The sequence below is a fragment of the Chiloscyllium plagiosum genome, chromosome 6 (genome assembly GCF_004010195.1).
Source record: "Chiloscyllium plagiosum isolate BGI_BamShark_2017 chromosome 6, ASM401019v2, whole genome shotgun sequence".
Classification (NCBI taxonomy): domain Eukaryota; kingdom Metazoa; phylum Chordata; class Chondrichthyes; order Orectolobiformes; family Hemiscylliidae; genus Chiloscyllium; species Chiloscyllium plagiosum.
In genome coordinates this window covers 118,341,052-118,360,909 of record NC_057715.1, presented here as the reverse complement: position 1 = coordinate 118,360,909, position 19,858 = coordinate 118,341,052, and the positions used below count along the sequence as shown (strand labels likewise).

The window sequence follows — 19,858 nt, the reverse complement described above, 5'->3', positions numbered from 1 at the left end:
TTGACAACCTTCTACACTATCCACAACTCCACCGATCTTTGTGTTATCTGCAAACTTACTAACCCACCATCTACAATTTCATGCAAGTCATTTATGTATATCACAAACAGCAGAGGTCCCAGTACAGAACCCTGCAGTTTTGTAAACCATGATTTAGTCACCTTTCCTGTTTTGTTATTGCACCAGTTTGGAATGAAGAATTGTTGTAATTCAGATATACATTCCTTCAGTATTAGCCATTGCCTCTAAAATGTCAATCCATTTTGTAAGGTTATCTAATCCAGCCTTGCCAATTTGCATCTCATAGTCTTGTAATTTTCTTCATTTAGATTCCCAACCCTCTATTCTGATTCAACTTCTTCACGCTCAATCTAAATTAACAATTATATTATTTTATGGTCACTTTTTATCCAAAACTACACCTTGCACACAAAGACTGTTAATTAGCGTCTTCTCATTGCACAATACCTAAGCTGGAATAGCCTCCTTTTCAGTTGGTTCTTCAAAGTATTGGCTGAAAAAAAAATCACCAGGAAATGCTCCTCAACTAATATTGCTACTTTGGTTGTCCAATCCATATATAGATTAAAGTCACCCATGATGACAGCTGTACCCTTACAGCATCCATATCTTTTTCCTGTTTAATGTCTTCTCTTAAATAAATGCTATTGTTTGGGAACTATAGACACCCACACAAAGGGTTTCTGTCCCTTATCTCCACCCATATAGAGTCCATCTCATGCATTTCCAAGTCAATATCCTTCCTGACTATTGCATTGAGTCCATCTTCACTAACAATGCTACCCCAACCCTCTTTTTCCTATTTATCTGTCCTTCCTAAATACTGAATACCTCTGGGACGTTTAGTTCCCATCCTTGGTTATCCTGCAGCCATGTCTCCGTGATTATAACTTTAGCTAACTATATAATAACCGTGTGTACCTATTTGCGCTGCTAATTCATCTACCTCACTGCACACATTACCTTTTGCCTTGTCTTTTTAACCTCATTAGTCATTGTGGCCTTATTTTGCATTATGCCCCACTTATTTTTCACCCTTGTTTTTTCTGCCTTCTATTCTTGCATCTGACTATTGCATCTTTCATTTCTTTCCTTGTTTTCTCCTTCTCTGTCTCCCAGCTCAGGTCCCCATCCCCTGCCATTCTAGTTGTTTGTTGGAGATGGTAATTGTATAGTGTGGATGCTGCTTGCCACTTGTTGGCCCAATCCTAGATATTGCATGCCAATAAAATAAATTAAAAACATTGTAAACATAGGATATTTGGAATACTGCAATACTGAAATACTTGCTGCATGCCAGTTGTTGCTGTAGACTAGCTTAATGATTTTTCTGACTGGAGAAAATCCCTTTGCTCCTTCACAGTAAATGGTTTGATGGTTTGGTTTTGAGATGCATCAATTTAAAAAAAAACTCATAAGGAGTGAGCTGAGCATTAATCTCAGTGTAAAGTGGCTGTTATAAAAAGGTGAAGGGAATTCAAAACCAAAGAATTCATAGCGCCTTTCACAATTGCAGCAGTGTTTTACAGCCAACTGCACGTGGGAAATAACTTAGCTGGTTGGAGAATAAAAAGGTCTCCAAGATGTTTGACATCAGCTGGTGAAGAGGGAAATGTTGGAGAATGCTGGTTTATGCCTGTTAACTCCAACAGCAATCTCAGTCCAGTTGCCAGCAAGTGCTGGTGTCAGGAAGTGGTTGCGTCTGCCTCTCAAAAGCTAAGGGAACACACCCTGTTGGCCAGTTGCAGTAACCGCCTAGGAGATTCCAAACATTCCAGTCCACTCCCGACACACCGAAAGAGACTGGAGCCGCGGCTCCACTGGGAAAGCAGTTTGTGTTTAACACTGGGCTGCTTCATTCGTCAGCACGGAGCTCAAAGGTGATGAGGCACAAATCCAACCCTCACCAAGGAGGGGGCCAGCACATTAAAGACTATACACAGCAGCTCGTCTGTTCCTCAGCACTGAAATAAACGTGCTGCATTTTCCACACCCAGTCCAACAACCCCTCCCAACCTCCCACCAAGAAAAATGGGGTCACAGAGGTGAGCAAAGACCCCACTCTGTGTTTATTCCAGCTCTGTGTTTATTTAGCTGATCGCTAATTTGGCTCAGTGATCCTGAGCTGAAAGGGTTGGGAGAAGAAGGAGGCATGAGCCAAAATCGCTATCCAGTGAAAGACCAGACAGAAAGTATTGCTTTGATTTGATTTATTATTGTCATATGTACCTAGATACTGTGAAAAGATTTGTAAACTGGGTGAGAAGGAGCCTGGACTGCACTGCTCTGACAGCTCCCAAACCTTCCCATTCCCTTTCTGACATGACCATCCTTGGTCTCCTCCACTGCCACAGCGATTCAGATTGCAAATTGAAGAAACAACACCTCATCTTCTGCCTGAGCAGCCTACAGCCCAGAGGACTCAACACTGAGTTCAACAATTTCTAATAACTTCCTTCCCCAACTCCCTTCCCAGCCATCCCTCTCCCGTCCATTCCTCTGACTGACCCTTCCTTCCAGCCACTAACCGGATTCATTCCTACCAATGACCAACCAGGCTGTACCTTCTACCTGTATTCACCTATCATTACCTCACCACTGCACCCCCTTCTCACAAAACCTCCTCCACAATCCCCTTCATCTGGAGCTCCCCTTATATCCACCCCCAGTCCTGAAGAAGGGTTACTCCCGAAATGTTGACTTCTCCATCTCCTGAGGCTGCCTGGCTTGCTGTGTTCTCCCAGCCTCCTGCCTGTCTACCTTGGATTTCAGCATCTGCAGGTTTTTGTCATTTCTCCCAATATGAAACATGCAGCGATTGGACAGTTGCACAGACAGCATGAACACGAAGAGCTCACCGTGTGATGAGAGAGCTGAGACCAGAGCCTCGCTAACCCAGCCCTCCCTTCCCCACAGGCACTGATATACGTTCCCCCCATCCCACCAACAGCGAAATATTCCTGTGCCCCTCTCTCTCACGCACCAATATTGGCCCCACCCCACCGTCATAGGGAAGTACTCACCGGGCAGAAGTAGGAATTCTCAGCAATGTATTTCGCCACAGTATCATTCTCTGCAGAGATAGCCATGATGAGGAGCAGTGCATCTCGTGCCTGTTGTCCAATCAGACCATCGCGATGGATAAAGGGAACCAGAATAGAGAAGATGAGGAGCTTTGCTGGGCCTTGGTTGGTCTGACTGTGAAAGAACAGTTCCAGGATAGAAGGCTCCTTGGCCAGTGACACACAGATCTGGTTGAGAAGCAGCACCAGGTTGTTCTCTACCACTGGGGAACGCGGTTCCACACAAGCGCTCAGCAACCGCATCAAAGGCAAGAGGATGGGCTTGTGTCGCAGCAGCTGCTGATGGGACTGACTGACCAGCAGCTCATACAGCTTCAGCTGCTCGATTTTCTTGTCGTCACTGAATTGCCAGCGCAGGTTCCAACTCAGCAACCTGTCCAGGATTCCTTCCACAATCACAAGCTCCAGGATGGGACCAATCCCTGTGCTGTCCTGTGGCCTCTCCTCTGCCAACAGATACATCATTTGATCGGTATAATTACGGACTGCACTCGCTTCATCCGCTGTTCGTGAGTCCTGCCGCTCCAGAATACGACTCACCTGCAATACAACCCAATAAAGGTCAAAGGTTCTGCCTCAGTTAGAACAGGAAGCCATTCAGTCACAGTGTTACAGAGTTATACAGCACAGAAACAGACCCTTTGGTCCAATGTGTCCATGCTGATCAATTTTCCCAAACTAATCTAGTCCCACTTGCCTACATTTGGCTTATATCCCTCCAAACCTTTCCTAATCATGGACCTGTTCAAACATCTTTAAATGTTATCATTGTATCTGCATCTTCCGCTTAATCTGGCAGTTTGTTCCACAACTTATAACTCAAACCCTTCAGTCCTGGCAACATCCTGGGAAATCTTTTCGGAACCCTCTCCAATTTAATAATACCCTTCCTGCAGCAGGGCGACTAGAATTGTAAACAGTACTCCAAAACTGGCCTCGCCACATCCTGTAGAACCTTGACATGACATCCCAACTCCTTTACTCAAACATCTGAGCAATGAAGGCTAGAGTGCTAACCGCCTTCCTACCCACCCTGTCTACCTGTGATGCAACTTTCAAGGAACCATGTACTTGAACCCCTAGGTCTCTGTTCAACAACACTACCCAGCGCTCTTCCATTAATTATCCTTGTTAGTTTTAGCAAAATTTATTTAGCCTCACATTTATCTCCATCATTCTATTAGATCATGGCTGAACCCCAGTTGTGTTTCACCTTTCGGGTCTGGAAACATTAATATACTTACTCAACAAATGGTTTCAAGATAAAGGCCAACGTTTCAATAATCTTTGAGTTATTTTGCATACCTGTCTGTTAGCTTTCTGTATTTTCAATCCAGGGACTCATTTTTCTTGTCTCTCTTACTGCCTCATTGTTAGTTCATTACGTTTTATAAAATAATGCATACAACTCTGGATAACCTTCTTAAAGTGTGGAAGCTGGAACTTAGTAGGTGCAAAGGAGATTAGCTGGGGATGAGGGACTTCAGTTCCTGTGGACATTAGACAAGCTGTGATTGTTCTTCTTACAGGAGAGAAGCTGATGTGGAGTCTGACAGAAATATTCAAACTTATGATGAGTGAATTCGAGAAACCAGGAATGGAAAGGATAACAGAAAGAGAGAGAGATTCAAATTAATTGACAAAAGAACCGGGTGGCAGAAATGTTTACTTTTACATTCAGTGACTTATCTTTTATTCACTAATAGGATGTGGGTGTCATTGGCTGGGCCCAGTATTTATTGCCCGTCCCTAGCTGCTCTTGAGAAGGTGGAGGTGAGCTCAGCAGTCCAATTTGATCCACTATGCCCTTAAGGAGGGAATTCCAGGATTTTGGCGCAGTAACAGTGAAGTAATGGTGATATATTTCGAGTCAGGATGGTGAGTGGCTTGGAGGGGAACTTACAGAGTGTGGTCTCCCCATTTATCTGCTGCCCTCACCCTCCTAGATGCATTTAGAAGGTGCTATCTAAAGAGCTTTTGCGAATTTCTGTCACGCATCTTGTAGACAGTACAAGGAGTGCCCAGAGAAGCTGATGGATGAGGTGTGAGTCAAGCCAGGTTGGAATCGTGCTGCTTTTTATGCACAGGCCATATCTGGGTGATTTTCCACATAGTATCAGTAAGAGTGACCACTGCACAGTCATGGACAGATGCATCTGCAGCCGATAGATTGGTAAGGATGAGGTCAGGTATGTTTTCCCCTCTTGTTGATTCCCTCACCATCTGCCACAGACCCAGTCCAGCAGCAATGTCCTTTAGGACCCAACCAGCTCCATTAGTAATACTGCTACTGAGCCACGCTTGGTGGTGGACATTGAAATTCCCCACCCAGAGTACATTCTACACCTTAACACGCTCGATAGTTCTTTCAAATGTTGGCCAACAGAATTCATCAGCCGAGGGAGGATGGCAAGTGGAAATCAGCAGACGGTTTCCTTGTGCATGTTTGACCTAATGCCATGAGACTTCATGAGGTCAATGTTAAGAACTCCAGGGTATCTCCCTCCCACCCTAATTAGAAAGGGCAAGTATTTTTGGGAGAGGGAAATGTAGACTTACAAAGCAAGAGGATATGGCAGAATAACACGGCAATTTATTTGGATAATGATAACCAGAGTGGGACAGAAAGGGACAGTGTGTTCAAATGTAGAAAAAACAATAGTAAATAGGGTCAAAAAAAGGAAATAATGGTCAAAAGGAAAAATTAATGGTGCTTTGCTTTAATGTGAATAGTATTCAGAACAAAATAGATGAATTAACAGCACAAATACAGGTTAATGGATATGATCTTATAGTCATTACACAGACATGATTATAAGGACATCAAAGCTGGGAACTAAATATTCAGGGACAGGCAGGGAAGAAAAGGTAGTGGGGTAGCATTTTCGGTACAGAATGGAATAAATACAATAGCAAGAAATGGTCTTGGGTCAGAAAATCCAGGCTCCATATGGTGGAGATAAGAAATAAAAGGGAAAGAAGATACTGAGAGGAGTCGTCGATAGGCCTCTTAACAGTAGTTATTTGGTAGGACAGAGAATAAATCAGGAGATAATGAGAGCATGTAATAAAGGCAGTACATTAATTATGGGTGACTTCAGACTTGCTGTAGATGGGGATAGTCAGATTGGCAGAGGAAGCAATGAGGACAAGTTCAGAGAGTGTGTTCAGCACAGTTTCCTGGATGGACCAAAGGGCCTTAATTCCATGCTATAGATATTGATGACTCTATAACAATATGCCATGGATTCAAATAGGGATCAAACTGTTTTGGATCTGGTAATGCAGCATGAGGTAGGTTTAATAAATAATGTCAGAGTAAAAGGTCATCTCAGAAACAGTGACCATAACGTGGTAGAATTTCACAACTAGTTTGAGAGGGAGAAACGTGGGTCGGAAACAACTGCGCTGAGCTTAAATAACATTAATTGCCAAGAATGAGGGCACAGCTGACTGGAGTAGACTGGGAAAGGAGTTCAGCTGCAAAGACAATTGAGAAACAAATGCAGAAATTTCAGAAAATAGTTAATGGCTCATAACAAAGATATTTCCAGTGAGGAAGTCAACCATGGTTAACCAGGGAAGTTAAGCATAGCGCCAGATTAAAAGAAAATCCATACAATGTGGCAAATATTACTGGTAAGCCTGAGGATTGGACAAGTTTTAAAAATCAATAAAAGACAACCACGGCAGCACGGTGGCTCAGTATTAGCACTACTGCCTCACAGCACCAGGGACCCAGGTTCGATTCCAGCCTCAGGCGACTGTCTGTGTGGAGTTTGCACATTTTCCCCGTGTCTGCGTGGGTTTCCACGCATTCCAAAATTACCCGGTTTCCTCCGGGTGCTCCGGTTACCTCCCACAGTCCAAAGATGTGCAGGTCAGGTGAATTGGCCATGCTAAATTGCCCATCAGTTAGAGGGAAATGAGTCTGGGTGGGTTACTCTTCGGAGGGTCGTTGTGGACTTTTGGGGACAAAGGGTCTGTTTCCACACTGTAGGTAATCTAATAAAAAAAAAGAGGGTAAACTTGAATGCAATAGCAAGATGGACAGCAAGAAATTCTTTGAATATGTGGAATTGAAGAGAGAAGCCAAAGTGAACATCATCCCTTTGGAGAACGACTCTGGGGAGCAAGTATTGGGGAACCAGGAAAGGGCAGAGGAGTTAAATAAATACTTTGTCTTCACAGTGGAAGACATTAATAGCATTCCAAAATTACTAAATATTCCAAGAAGCAAAATGTCAGAAAATACCTACAATACTTATCACCAGAGGAAAGAATGGTAGGGAAGGTAGGGAATGGTAGGGAAGGTACTCTGGAATGGTAGGAAATGGTACCTGGATAGGATGTGCATACTAGACTATTAAAGCAAGTGTCTAGAGAGAGAGTGGATGCACTGGTAGTAATTTTCCAGGAATCCTTAGATTCTGGAAATGTCAGAGGATTGGAAAACTGTAATTGTAACACCTTAATTTAGAAAGGGAAGGAATCATGGAAACAGGTAACATTAGGCCACTTAGCTTAATGTCTGTTATTGGCAAAATGTTAGACTCCATCAGAATGGATGGAATAGCAGAGTATTTAGAAATGCATAAAATGATCAAGGAGAGTCAGCATGACTTCATGAAGGGGAAACCATGCCTGACAGGTTTACTAGAATTCTTGAGGAGGTAACAAGCAGGATTGGTAAAGGGGAAGCAGTGGATGTCATATATTTGGAACATTCAAAAGCATATGATAAGGTACTACATAATAGGTTACTTAAGAACAGCCCATGATTTTAGAGATAATACATTTTCAAAGATAGAAGATCGGTTACTAACAAAAGACAGAGTTGGCATGGGGGGGGGGGGCATTTTTAGGATGGCAATCTAATTAATGGAGTGCCAGGGCCACAATTATTTATACTATTTATTAATGACTTGATTGAGGAAAGTGAATGCACTATAGCCAAGTTCATGAGTGATACAAAAATATGGTGAGAAGGAAGGTGGTAAGGATTGAATATGTGGAGAAATGCATTTTGGCATTGGGGAGCTGGGTATTAGCTCAATGGAGAAACCCTGCAGAAAGCCATACAACAGAGGGATTGGGGAGTCCTTGTGCATATATCACAAAAAGCAAGCATCCAAGTTCAGCAAGTAACAGGGAAGACAAAAGAAACATCGACTTTTATTTCAAAGGTCAAAATGACATACAAATAGGGAGGTTTTGCTGAAACTGTACAAGACACTATTCAGTCAACAGTGAGAAAATTATGAACAGTTGTGGGCCCCTCATCTAAAGGAAGATGTATTGGCATTGGAACCAGTCCAGAGAGATTCACTAGGCTGAAACCAGATCTCGACAGACTGTTTAATGAGGACAGGTTGAATAGATTAAGCCTGTACTTTCTGGAATATAGAATGACAAGAGGAGACCTTATTGAAACACACATGATTATTAGAGGGTTGTTTTCCCTCATGTTTAGCACCAAACGGCATATCACAGGAGTCACACATTTAAAACAGAGATGAGGATGAATTTCTTCTCGAAGAGCACAGTGAATCTATGAAATTCATTACCACCGAGAACTGCTGAGGCAGACATTTTTAATCTGTAAGGGAACAAGGGTGACAGGAGAAAGGAGGGAAGTTGAGTCTCATTGAATGAAGGAGAAGAATGGGGCCGAATGGCCTACTGCTGCTCCTAGGTCTTATGATCTAATGGACTGTATAGCAGTGTCACTACCTGTGCAGGTGATGGGGGTATCTAAGGCATTGTCTGTAAGGTGTGATGCAAGGAGTACAACTATGTCAGGTTGTTGCTTGACTTTTCTGTGAGACAGCTCACCAATTTTGCCATAAGCCCCCAGAGGACTTTGCAACAGGCTGCATTTACTGTTCTCGTTTCTGATGCCTAGTTTGATGCCAGGTCGTCTGATGAGTTTCATTCCTTTGAGACGTTTTTGGAGTTTGGTATAATTGAGTTATATTCAAGTCTATTTCCAAGCCAACCATATTCTTGCGGGTCTGGAGACACCCAAGCCACATTTCCTTCCATTAAGGTCATTAATGATCCAGATCTTTTGTTTTTGAAACAATCGAATGTGGTTTCATTCCAGATTTTATTTTTGACAAAAATTCACATTTCACGATCTGCCATAGTGGGAGACAAACCTAGGTTCCCCTGGCATGACTCAAGTCTCTGGATAACGTGTCCAGTGACAAATCCACTTTGCCATTGCCTTCCCTGGAATAATGATGACATGCTGCTTGAAGGATTGCTGGAGGCAGGTTCAATAACAACATTCAATGTATCTTTTGAAAAGGATCCATTTACAGAACTACAGGAGTCGTGGGATACTTATAAAAATTGAGTTCAAACTCAGCTAATAATCTCACTAAATGTGAAAATGTTTAAAACTCTCCCCTCAGGAAGTGGGAGAGTACAAAATAATTTATTGTTTGAGGGCTTCACTTGAGATTTCTTGAGGGCTACATTTTACTTTTCAGAGGCTAGTTCTGGATTTCAAAAGTGCCTTTTCCATTCTCACTAACTCATGTTCTACATGATGCAACATTACCTTCTGTTTTATGAGACTTTTGGACTTGTACAGAAACAGAAGCTGAATTAGAAAAATCCATCAATATAGAGTTGTACAACCATAGAGATGTACAGCATAGAAACAAACCTTGCGGCCCAACATGTCCATGCCGACCAGCTATCCTAAATAAGTCTAGTCCTATTTGCCAGCATTTAATCCATATCCCTCTAAACCCTTACTATTTATATACCCATCTGGATGCCTTCTATTTGGGGGAAGGGTCTATAGATGGATTTTCCAAGATGAATTGGAGGTTTTGAAGATGGGTACACTCATTGTCCCCATCTGCTGTGAGCCCTGAGGTAGAATGTACATGATTGCAGATTAAGCAGGTGCAAAACACACAACAGAATGAAATGGGTAGAGATTAAAGCATCTATAAATCTATGTCAGTGACACAACACTCCTCATTGTAGCAGTAAGGTTACAGTGGACTTGCTGGAATTTCCAAACACAGCCCACATGGGAACCCTGCAGCCAGGAGGACACTTTGGCCTGTATGTGAACCACCTCATTACCTGCAGCAGTTACCATGACATTTTTAAAAGGGCCAGCGAGATCCAATTTCAAGTAGAACTCACTGATGCAAGATTGGCCACAGATATGTGGTGGTGATATTTCTTAACAGAGGCTGATGGAGGTCTAAGGGAATGCAAAAACCCCACAATACATTCATCCATTCTTCACACATCTATCCAGACAACAGACACACAGCAGCATGCCATTCCCATTATCCAAACAAGCTGTGGCTAGCCTCTACTATCTGGCATTACCCAACAAATCAAAGACACAAGAAGTCCACGCACTGGATAATCCTATTGCAGGGCAGGACTTCAGGACAAATTTAAAATCAGAAAGATCAAGACCATTCTCAATAACAAACTTAGCTTAGCTAATAAGGAGATTAGCGATTAGAAATATTTTAAGAAATTTTAGGAGAATGGGTACATCTTAGAATCATAAAGATGTACAGCACGGAAACAGACACTTCTTATTGCTACTGAGTTAACTCTTTTCATGAAGGTAAACATTTAATGTGTAAATCCCTATTAGTTCATCACTAAAACTTTTTACAGCTTTAAATGCTGTCTGAGTCAATCAATACTTCAAGGAGTAAATCAAAAAAGGGGGGACAGAAGCAGCAGAGTAAAGTGCACAAGGAAGTCCTGGAGAACCTTGAAAAAAACACTTTCTTTAAAAACAAGGAAGTGGGGGTTGTTCACCTTGGAGCAGGCTGAGAGGTGATTTGAATCATGAATGGTCTGAACAGCATAGAATCATGAATGGTCTGAACTCCTTGTTTAAACTGATGAAAGGATTGAGAACCAGAAGGACAGATTTGAGGCAAATGACGAAAGAACAAAAGACAACAGGAAGAAAACCTTTCCTTATGCAACTAGTGGTTGGGACCTGGAATGCACTGCCCAAGAATGTAGTGGAGGGAGATTCATTCGAGGCTTTCAAAAGGAAATAAAAAATATTTGCATAGCTATTGAGTGTGGAGATGGTGACTGAAACTATGTGAGTCAATCTGGCAGAGAGTCAACATTGACATGATGGGCCAAATGTCCTTCTCCTGTGCTGTAACCAGTTTGTGATTCTATTTAAATAGATTTACAGTCCTGAGATGAACAGGTTTAACCTCAAACTAGGAACCTAGTGCTTAATTAAAGCACACATGCGCACTAAAACTGTGAATCACTGTACAAACCCAAACCCACCTAAACACTGACCCAGCCTGTGCCCACCTGACTTATGTTGACTCAATTGCACACAAACGTTCAGAATATAATATGGCTTTGTGAAAAGTCACAGATCTGTTTTTATTTAGTTCTTCCATCAGATATAGTCATTATTGGCAATGTCAGCACTTCTTGCTCATCTCTAATTGCCCTTGAGCTGAGTGACTTGCTCGGCCATTTCAAAGGGCAGTTAAAGGTTGACCACATTGCTGTGAGTCTAGAAGCTCATGTAGGCCAAACCTTGTAAGAACAGTAGATTTCCTTCCCAGAAGGACATCAGTAAACAAATGAGGTGTTGAGTCGAGAGTGTGGTGCAGCACACAGCAGCTCACAGAGTCTCCTGCTCCTCGGATGCTGCCTGACCTGCTGTGCTTTTCCAGCACCACCCTCTCAATTCTAATCTCCAGCATCTGCAGTCCTCACTTTCAGCTAAATAAATTTTTGAAACAATTTACAATATTTTGTTTTTAGCTTCACACTCCAGAATTTGTTAATTGACTTACTATTCAACTAGGTGCTGTGGTGGGATTTGAACCCATGCCCACAGGGTATCAGTCTGAGCCTCTAGCTCACTGGGCACAAGACCACAACATCACCATCTTCCCTGTTACATTAACTGTTCCTCTCTCCACAGATGCTGAGTATTTCCAGAATTTTCTGTATTTATGCTGAGGTATTAGATACCTGCATAAGTATCATTATGTTCTTACCTGTGCCCAGTGGTTTTTAAACACCATGAAGCAGGTCTCAGGGTCGGCAGTGACTGGAGACTGGGGACTTGAAGCCCGGCTCACCCGGTTGCCGGTTCCTCGGGGATTCAACTTACTCAGCCAGCTCATTCTTTCCGCCGACTTTGGAGGTTGGGTGTGTGGGAGCAGCAGGTGCAGGGTGGATGGGTATGAAAGGGGCAGAAAGGGTGAATCAGGATGGATAGGGTAGGAATGGGGAAGGTGAAGGGATCCAGAAGAGAATGCACAGTGCAGTATACTTTGCTCCAGGGCAGAGTGTGTTGACACTATCCGGTCAGTTTTCTTCTGGCTTCATGTATCATCCTGTCTGTAAGTGCTTCTCCTCCATGCTGCTTCAATCACAGCAGCTTACTGTAAAATAACAGAAACAAATTCTTTAGTTCACAATCATTTCAACACGCAGCTATTTAAGAATGCAAATGGATATCGTCATTTATTGCTAAGGGGATGGAGTTTAAAAATAGAGAGGTTATGCTGCAGCTGTACAGGGTACTGGTGAAGCCACACCTGGAGTACTGCATGCAGTTTTGATTTTCCTACTTGAGAAAGGATGTACTGGTGCTGGAGAGGGTACAGAGGAGGTTCATGAGGTTGATTCCGGAATTGAAAGGGTTGACTTATGAGGAGAAACTGAAGAGACTGGGACTCTTACTGGAATTTGAAGGAATGGGTTTGGGAGGTGGTTGGGTGCGGTGGGGGAACAGGGGTGATGGTATCTTATAAAATTATGAAATCAATAGATAAGATCAAAGCAGGGAGGTTGTTTCCATTGGCGGGTGAAACTAGAACTAGGGGGTATAGCCTCAAAATAAGGTGGAGCAGATTTCGGACTGAGTTGAGGAGGAACTTCTTCACCCAAAGGGTTGTGAATCTGTGGAATTCCCTGCCCAGGGAAGCACCTGAAACTACTTTGTTGAATGTTTTTAAAGCGAAGATAGATTTTTAAGGAATTAAGGATTATGATGAGCAGGCAGGTAAATGCAGCTGAGTCCACAAAAAGATCAGCCACGATCTTAGTGAATGGCAGGGTAGGCTCGACCAGGCCAAATGGCCTACTCCTGCTCCTATTTCTTGTGTTCTTATTCTATGGCCCAATATATTCACCATGTCTCATGGTAGTGCCCTATTATGGTCTCACGCCAATAGAGTGGTGTTAAATACCAATCGGTATTAAGACATTCAACCACATGTTACACCTGGTCAGATCACTGATACTTCAATTTCTTGTTTTGCACTCACAACAGTAAATATTGACACATTCTCAGGGACCACCTTTAAATAGTGTAGTGAGAATATCAAAGGTGCAAAATATAGTGTAATCTAGCGGACTGCTTTGCCCTGGATGGTGACATGCTTGTATTGTTGGAGCTGCACTCATCCAGTCATGTGAGAAGTATTGCATCATACTCTTGATGTGAGTTTTGTAAATGGTGGACAGGCTTTGGGGAGTCAGAAAGTGAGTTACTTGCTGGAAGATTCCTAGCCTCTGACCTGTTCTTGTAGCCACTTGGTTTATATGGTGAGTCTAGTTCAGAATCCAAGTCTATGGTAAACCCCCAGGTTACTAATGGTGGGAGTTTCAGAGATGGCAATGCCAGTGAGTTTCCAGGGACAATGATTAGATTCTATCCTGTTAAAGATCATAATTGTCTGGCATTTGTGTGATGTCATTGCAACTGATACAATCCTCGCAGACATTTGTAAATACTGACACACTCCATTAAAGATACTCACCCCCGTACCCGCTGCAAAACATGCTCTTCCACCCCCCACCCCACTCACCCCCTGGGTAGGGGTGGTGGAGCCAATAAATACTCACACACTCCCCAGCATCCCCAACAATACTGGCACACTCCCCAGCATCCCCAACAATACTGACACACTCCCCAGGATCCCCAGCAATACTGACACACTCCCTGGGGAACCTCAGTAAATACTAACATGCTCCCCTGGACCCCAACCAATATTGACACACTGTCCCTGGGGAACCCTGTAAATAATATGACACACTCCAAGACCCCTTGTAAATGCTGAGACACTCCCCCGGGGACATTCTGTACATAATAGCACACTCCCCGGGATCCCCTGTAAATAATGACACACTCCCTGGGCCACCTATCAAGACTGACACACTCCTGGCAGACAGTCTGAAAATACTGACACACTCTTTGGGACCCTGTAAATACTGACACTATCACTACTGATCCCCTGTCAACACAGATAAGACTCCTCAATGACCACATAATTACTGATTACAGGGAACTCCCTGTAAATGCTGACACACATGCAAACATACTCTGAATTTCATACTGATATACACATACAGAAATACACAGCTTGACTCACGATAGAGACATACCACATGCACGTCCTTTTACACAGAAATACACAAATATATTTCTGAAGTAACCCTGTAAATAGACACATACAGCCTCCCCACCCAAGCAGTTTGCTGCAAACACTCCCTTTTCAGTGAGACTTTAGGCCCCAGGCACTGCTGAGGTGTTTCAATAAAGATGAGATTCCTTTCACAGCAGCTAATGTCACCCTGACAGGAAACAGGCCAGCTCGCGGCCCACTGCACACAATTCACCCTTTCCTGCTGCATGACATTCAGCAAAGAAATGAACACAGCAATCAACCACAGCACGAATACATGGCAGTCAAGGAGAATGCACAGAAGCAGTAAATATCACCATCGCCAACAGACCCTCTGAAAGGTGAGGCAGGCAGCTATATTAATCAGCACACACAGCACTCTTCAGCCCGAGCTGGGGCTATACACACTCACTGCACTCAATCTCCAGTCTCTACTCTCCCTCTGTGACCATTTCGTCCAGAAATTACAACAACAACAAGCCCCTCTCTCCCCTCCTTCTTCATGCTGGTACCAATCAGCAAACCTGAGACCACAGGCATTCAGCACACTATTCATACAGCAAAAACCTCTCTCTAATGCAAAGCAGTGCTAGGCTACAAGAAATAAATCCCCATTGTGCAAGAGCATTTCCTGAACATAACCTCTGTTCTTAAACTATCTATTTGAAACATACTTCACAGGTGTTCGCAAGAGTCCTACCTGAAACATAGATTTAATTTCCTTCCATTCAGGAGGCGTCTTGATGTGTTACACAGTGTAATTTCACTCCCGAATCTTCCAAATCACTGACACACTTACAGTGAAGGGCATGCAGAATAAATCATATGTTTCTTGTCAGAAATTCCTGAACAGAAGGAATCGGGGGGGCAGATCTTTGAAGCTCATTTTCTGCTGCAACAACTCTTTTTTTCAAGATAGAATTTAACTTTACGTCACAAACAGGGCATTCAGTGCAAACTAGTCTACGCATTTGATTCAAACCATCCACTGATCCTCTTGCGTAATCCTCCCTCATCTGTTTATCCAACTTCCCTTAAATGCAATGACACGTTCACCTCAAAGATGCTGCAGGTAAATGGCAGCATTTTCCACATTTCACTTTCAAGATCATGTTTTCCTGAGTTTCCAAAGGGTTTATTCACTCCCACCTCAAGGAGGTGATCCTGGTTTTGGAAACTGCACAACAGGGCTACCCTACACCAAGCAATTCTGGAAAAGACAATTAAAAGGCTTTCATAAGTTTCCAATCACCAGCTTCCCTTCACTGGAGTGTGGGCTCAACTTCTCACTGGGGTACGGTGTCCCACATTCACAATGACTCTCACTGGGGTACAGTCCCACACACACTGACTCACTGGGGTACAGGGTCCCACATACACACTGACTCTCATTGGGGTACAGTCCCACACATATAGATTCTCACTGGGGTACAGTCCCACACACACACTGACTTTCACTAGGGTACAGTCCCACACACATCGACTCTCATTGCGGTACAGTCCCAACACCACTGACTCTCACTAGGGTACAGTCCCACACACACTGACTCTCACTGGGATACAGTCCCACACACACTGACTCTCACTAGGGTACAGTCCCACACACACACACACACACACACACAGACTCTCACTGGGGTACAGTCCCACACACACTGTCTCACTGGGGTACAGGGTCCCACATATACACTGACTCTCATTGGGGTACAGTCCCACACACACACTGACTTTCACTAAGGTACAGTCCCACACACATCGACTCTCACTGGGGTACAGTCCCAACACCACTGACTCTCACTAGGGTACAGTTCCACACACACTGACTCTCACTGGGGTACAGTCCCACACACCCAGACTCTCACTGGGGTACAGTCCCAACACCACTGACTCTCACTGGGGTACAGTCCCATACACACTGACTCTCACTAGGGAACAGACCCACACACATCGACTCTCACTGGGGTACAGTCCCATACACACTGACTCTCACTAGGGTACAGACCCACACACATCGACTCTCACTGGGGTACAGTCCCACACACACTGACTCTCACTGGGGTACAGTCCCACACACACACACACCCAGACTCTCACTGGGGTACAGTCCCACACATATAGACTCTCACTGGGGTACAGTCCCACACACACACTGACTTTCACTAGGGTACAGTCCCACACACATCGATTCTCACTGCGGTACAGTCCCATACACACTGACTCTCACTGGGATGCAGTCCCATACACACTGACTCTCACTGGGGTACGGGTTCCCACATACAGAGAAAGTAACTCTCACTGGAGGTCTCTCTGTCTTTCTCTCTCTCTCTTTCTCACACACACACACACACTCTCTGTCTCTCTCTCTCTCACTGGGGTACTGGTCTGCATGGTGCATTGTAGAAGCAGCACTAACTGAACTGGCATCTGATAAATCACAGTTTACCACTAATGGACTGACAGCACTACGACATACTCCAAGCCCCTCAAAACACTGGTCCTAAATGTTGGTTCCTCTGAAAACGTTTCTGTTCTCTTCACAAATGTTAGCTGTGGCTCAGAGAGTCTAAGCTCCACTCCAGAGACAAAAATACAAAATCGAGACTCAGTACTGAGGGAGCACTGTACTGTCGAAGGGTCAGTGTTGAGGGAGTATCACACAGTTCGAAGGGTCAGTACTGAGGGAGTACCGCATGGTCAGACGGTCAGTACTGAATGAGGGCCGTACTGTCAGAGGGTCAGTGCTGAGGGAGTGCCGCACTGTCGGAGGGTCAGTGCTGAGGGAATGCCGCACTGTCGGAGGGTCAGTGCTGAGGGAGTGCCACACTGTCAAAGGGTCAGGGCTGAGGGAGTGACTCACTGTCAGAGGGTCAGGGCTGAGGGAGTGACTCACTGTCAGAGGGTCAGGGCTGAGGGAGTGACTCACTGTCGGAGGGTCAGTGCTGAGGGATGCTGCACTGTCAGAGGGTCGGTGTTGTGGGAGTGCCGCACTGTCGGAGGGTCAGTGCTGAGGGAGTGCCGCACTGTCAGAGGGTCAGGGCTGAGGGAGTGACTCACTGTCAGAGGGTCAGTGCTGAGGGATGCTGCACTGTCGGAGGGTCAGTGCTGAGGGATGCTGCACTGTCAGAGGATCAGTGCTGAGGGAGTGCCGCACTGTCAGAGGGTCAGGGCTGAGGGAGTGACTCACTGTCAGAGGGTCAGTGCTGAGGGAGTGCCGCACTGTCGGAGGGTCAGTGCTGAAGGAGTACCACACTGTCAGAGAGTCAGTGCTGAGGGAGTGCCGCACTGTCAGAGGTTCAGTGCTGAGGGAGTGCCGCACTGTCAGAGGGTCAGTACTGATGTCATCAATGTGCCTCCTGGATGCTGAGTTGCCTCCCTGGTGCTGGGGTCAGGGATGTCACTGCTACAAGACACTTTTCTGGGGGAAGGGGAACAGCCAGAAGTTATGGTCCACATTGGATTAATGGCATCGACAGGAAGTGTTTGTGGTGCTGCAATCAGAATTTAACTAGCTCGGTAGAAAATTAGCAATCGGGATTTCTAAAGTAGAAACCTCCAGATTACTCCTAGTCTCATGTGTAAGAATAGAAAGTCTCAGGGATGAGGCACTTCAGTTATGACAACAGACTGGAGAATGTGCAGAATAGAAAGGTAAAATGAGATTTGATAGAAATTTTCAACATCGTGAGGGTTTGGACTTATCAGAGAGGGAGAAACTGTTCCCAAATGTAAATGGAACAAGATCCAGAGGACACAGTTTTCTAAAAGAAGCAAATACAAGTTAACAAAGAATGATTTTATGCAGCAAGTAGTTAGAGTCTGGAATATGCTGCCTGGAGTTCTGATAGAGGCAGGATCAATTGCAGACATTCAAGAGGATATTGGATGATTATTTAAATAGAAACAATATACAGGGTTACAGGGAAAAGGTAGGAGCTTGACACAGAGTTAAAATGCTCATAGAGCTGGCAAAAACACTGTGGGTCAAATGGCTTTCTCCTGCACTGATACTATTATGTGTTTTGAGAGTTGCAAAATGGTTCTGCTGAAAGTCTTTGAATAGTTAAGAGCTCAACTAAAAACAGAATCTCCAAGACAATAATCTTTGGATTATCACCCGAGGTACGGGCTAACTGGCATAAGGAAAATAAAGTAAAGGAGTTAAGTACCTGACTCGGGGATTGGTGTGAGGGAAATAGGGTTTAGTTCATGAGGCACTGGCACCAGTGCTGCAGGAGAAGAGAGCTGTTCAGATTAAATACGGCACTGGGTACTCAGGCTGGGGAATATCTAGGTTTATGAAGCAAAAAGATATGGTGGCATTGCAAGGCAACTATTTTGATAATGATATCCAGAGTAAAACAGGAAGTGATAATGAACATGCATTAAAAAACAGCAGCAAAAGCTGTCAAAGGGGGAAACAAGTAGTGAAAAAGCAAAATTACCCAAATGTGCATAGTACTTGAAACAAAACAGATGTATTAATGGCACAAACACTGGAAAATGGGTATGTTCTTTTCACCATTGCAGAGAAATGCTAACAGGGAGACCGAAACTAGGAATTAGATATTCAGACATTTCAAAAAGATGGGCAGGAAGGGAAGGGTGGTCGCGAAGCATTGGCAGTACAAGATGAAATAAATACAATAACAAGAAATTATCTAGGACTGGATAACACGGTGAGAGTTTGGCGCACCGATCTTTACACCGCTGAGGCTAAACGCCAGCTCGTGGACACCTCCTCCTACTGACACCTCCTCCTACTGCCCCCTTGACCATGACCCCACCTCCCACCACCAAACCATCATCTCCTGGACCATCCAGAACCTCATCACCTCAGGGGATCTCCCATCCACCGCCTCCAACCTCATAGTCCCACAACCCCACACCGCCCGTTTCTACTTCCTGCCCAAAATCCACAAACCTGACTGCCCCGGCCGACCCATTGTCTCAGCCTGCTCCTGCCCCACCGAACCCATCTCTACATACCTCAACACGGTGCTGTCCCCCTTAGTCCAAGAACTCCCCACCTAAATTTGGGACACGACCCACACCCTCCACCTCCTCCATGATTTTCGCTTCCCCGGCTCCCAACGCCTTATCTTCACCATGGACATCCAGTCCCTATACAACTCCATCCCCCATCACGAAGGCCTCAAAGCCCTCCGCTTCTTCCTTTCCCGCCGTACCAACCAGTACCCTTCCACTGACACTCTCCTTTAACTGACTGAACTTGTCCTTACTCTTAACAACTTCTCCTTCCAATCCTCCCACTTCCTCCAAACCAAAGGAGTAGCC

The 19,858-nt window shown here is 44.4% G+C and overlaps 1 protein-coding gene across 1 annotated transcript in view; it reads right to left on the bottom strand.

The window, feature by feature from the left end:
* fhip1b (FHF complex subunit HOOK interacting protein 1B) overlaps positions 1–12,469 on the bottom strand; it is a 69,232-nt gene extending 56,763 nt beyond the window's left edge. Inside the window, exons 1-2 of the mRNA XM_043692571.1 lie at positions 12,146–12,469; positions 3,045–3,644 (exon numbers count right to left, since the gene is read on the bottom strand). Of these exons, the coding sequence (XP_043548506.1) occupies positions 3,045–3,644; positions 12,146–12,274 (729 nt within the window). The 5' untranslated portion in view covers positions 12,275–12,469. The remainder of the gene's footprint in view (positions 1–3,044; positions 3,645–12,145) is intronic.
* Positions 12,470–19,858: the final 7,389 nt, after the last annotated feature.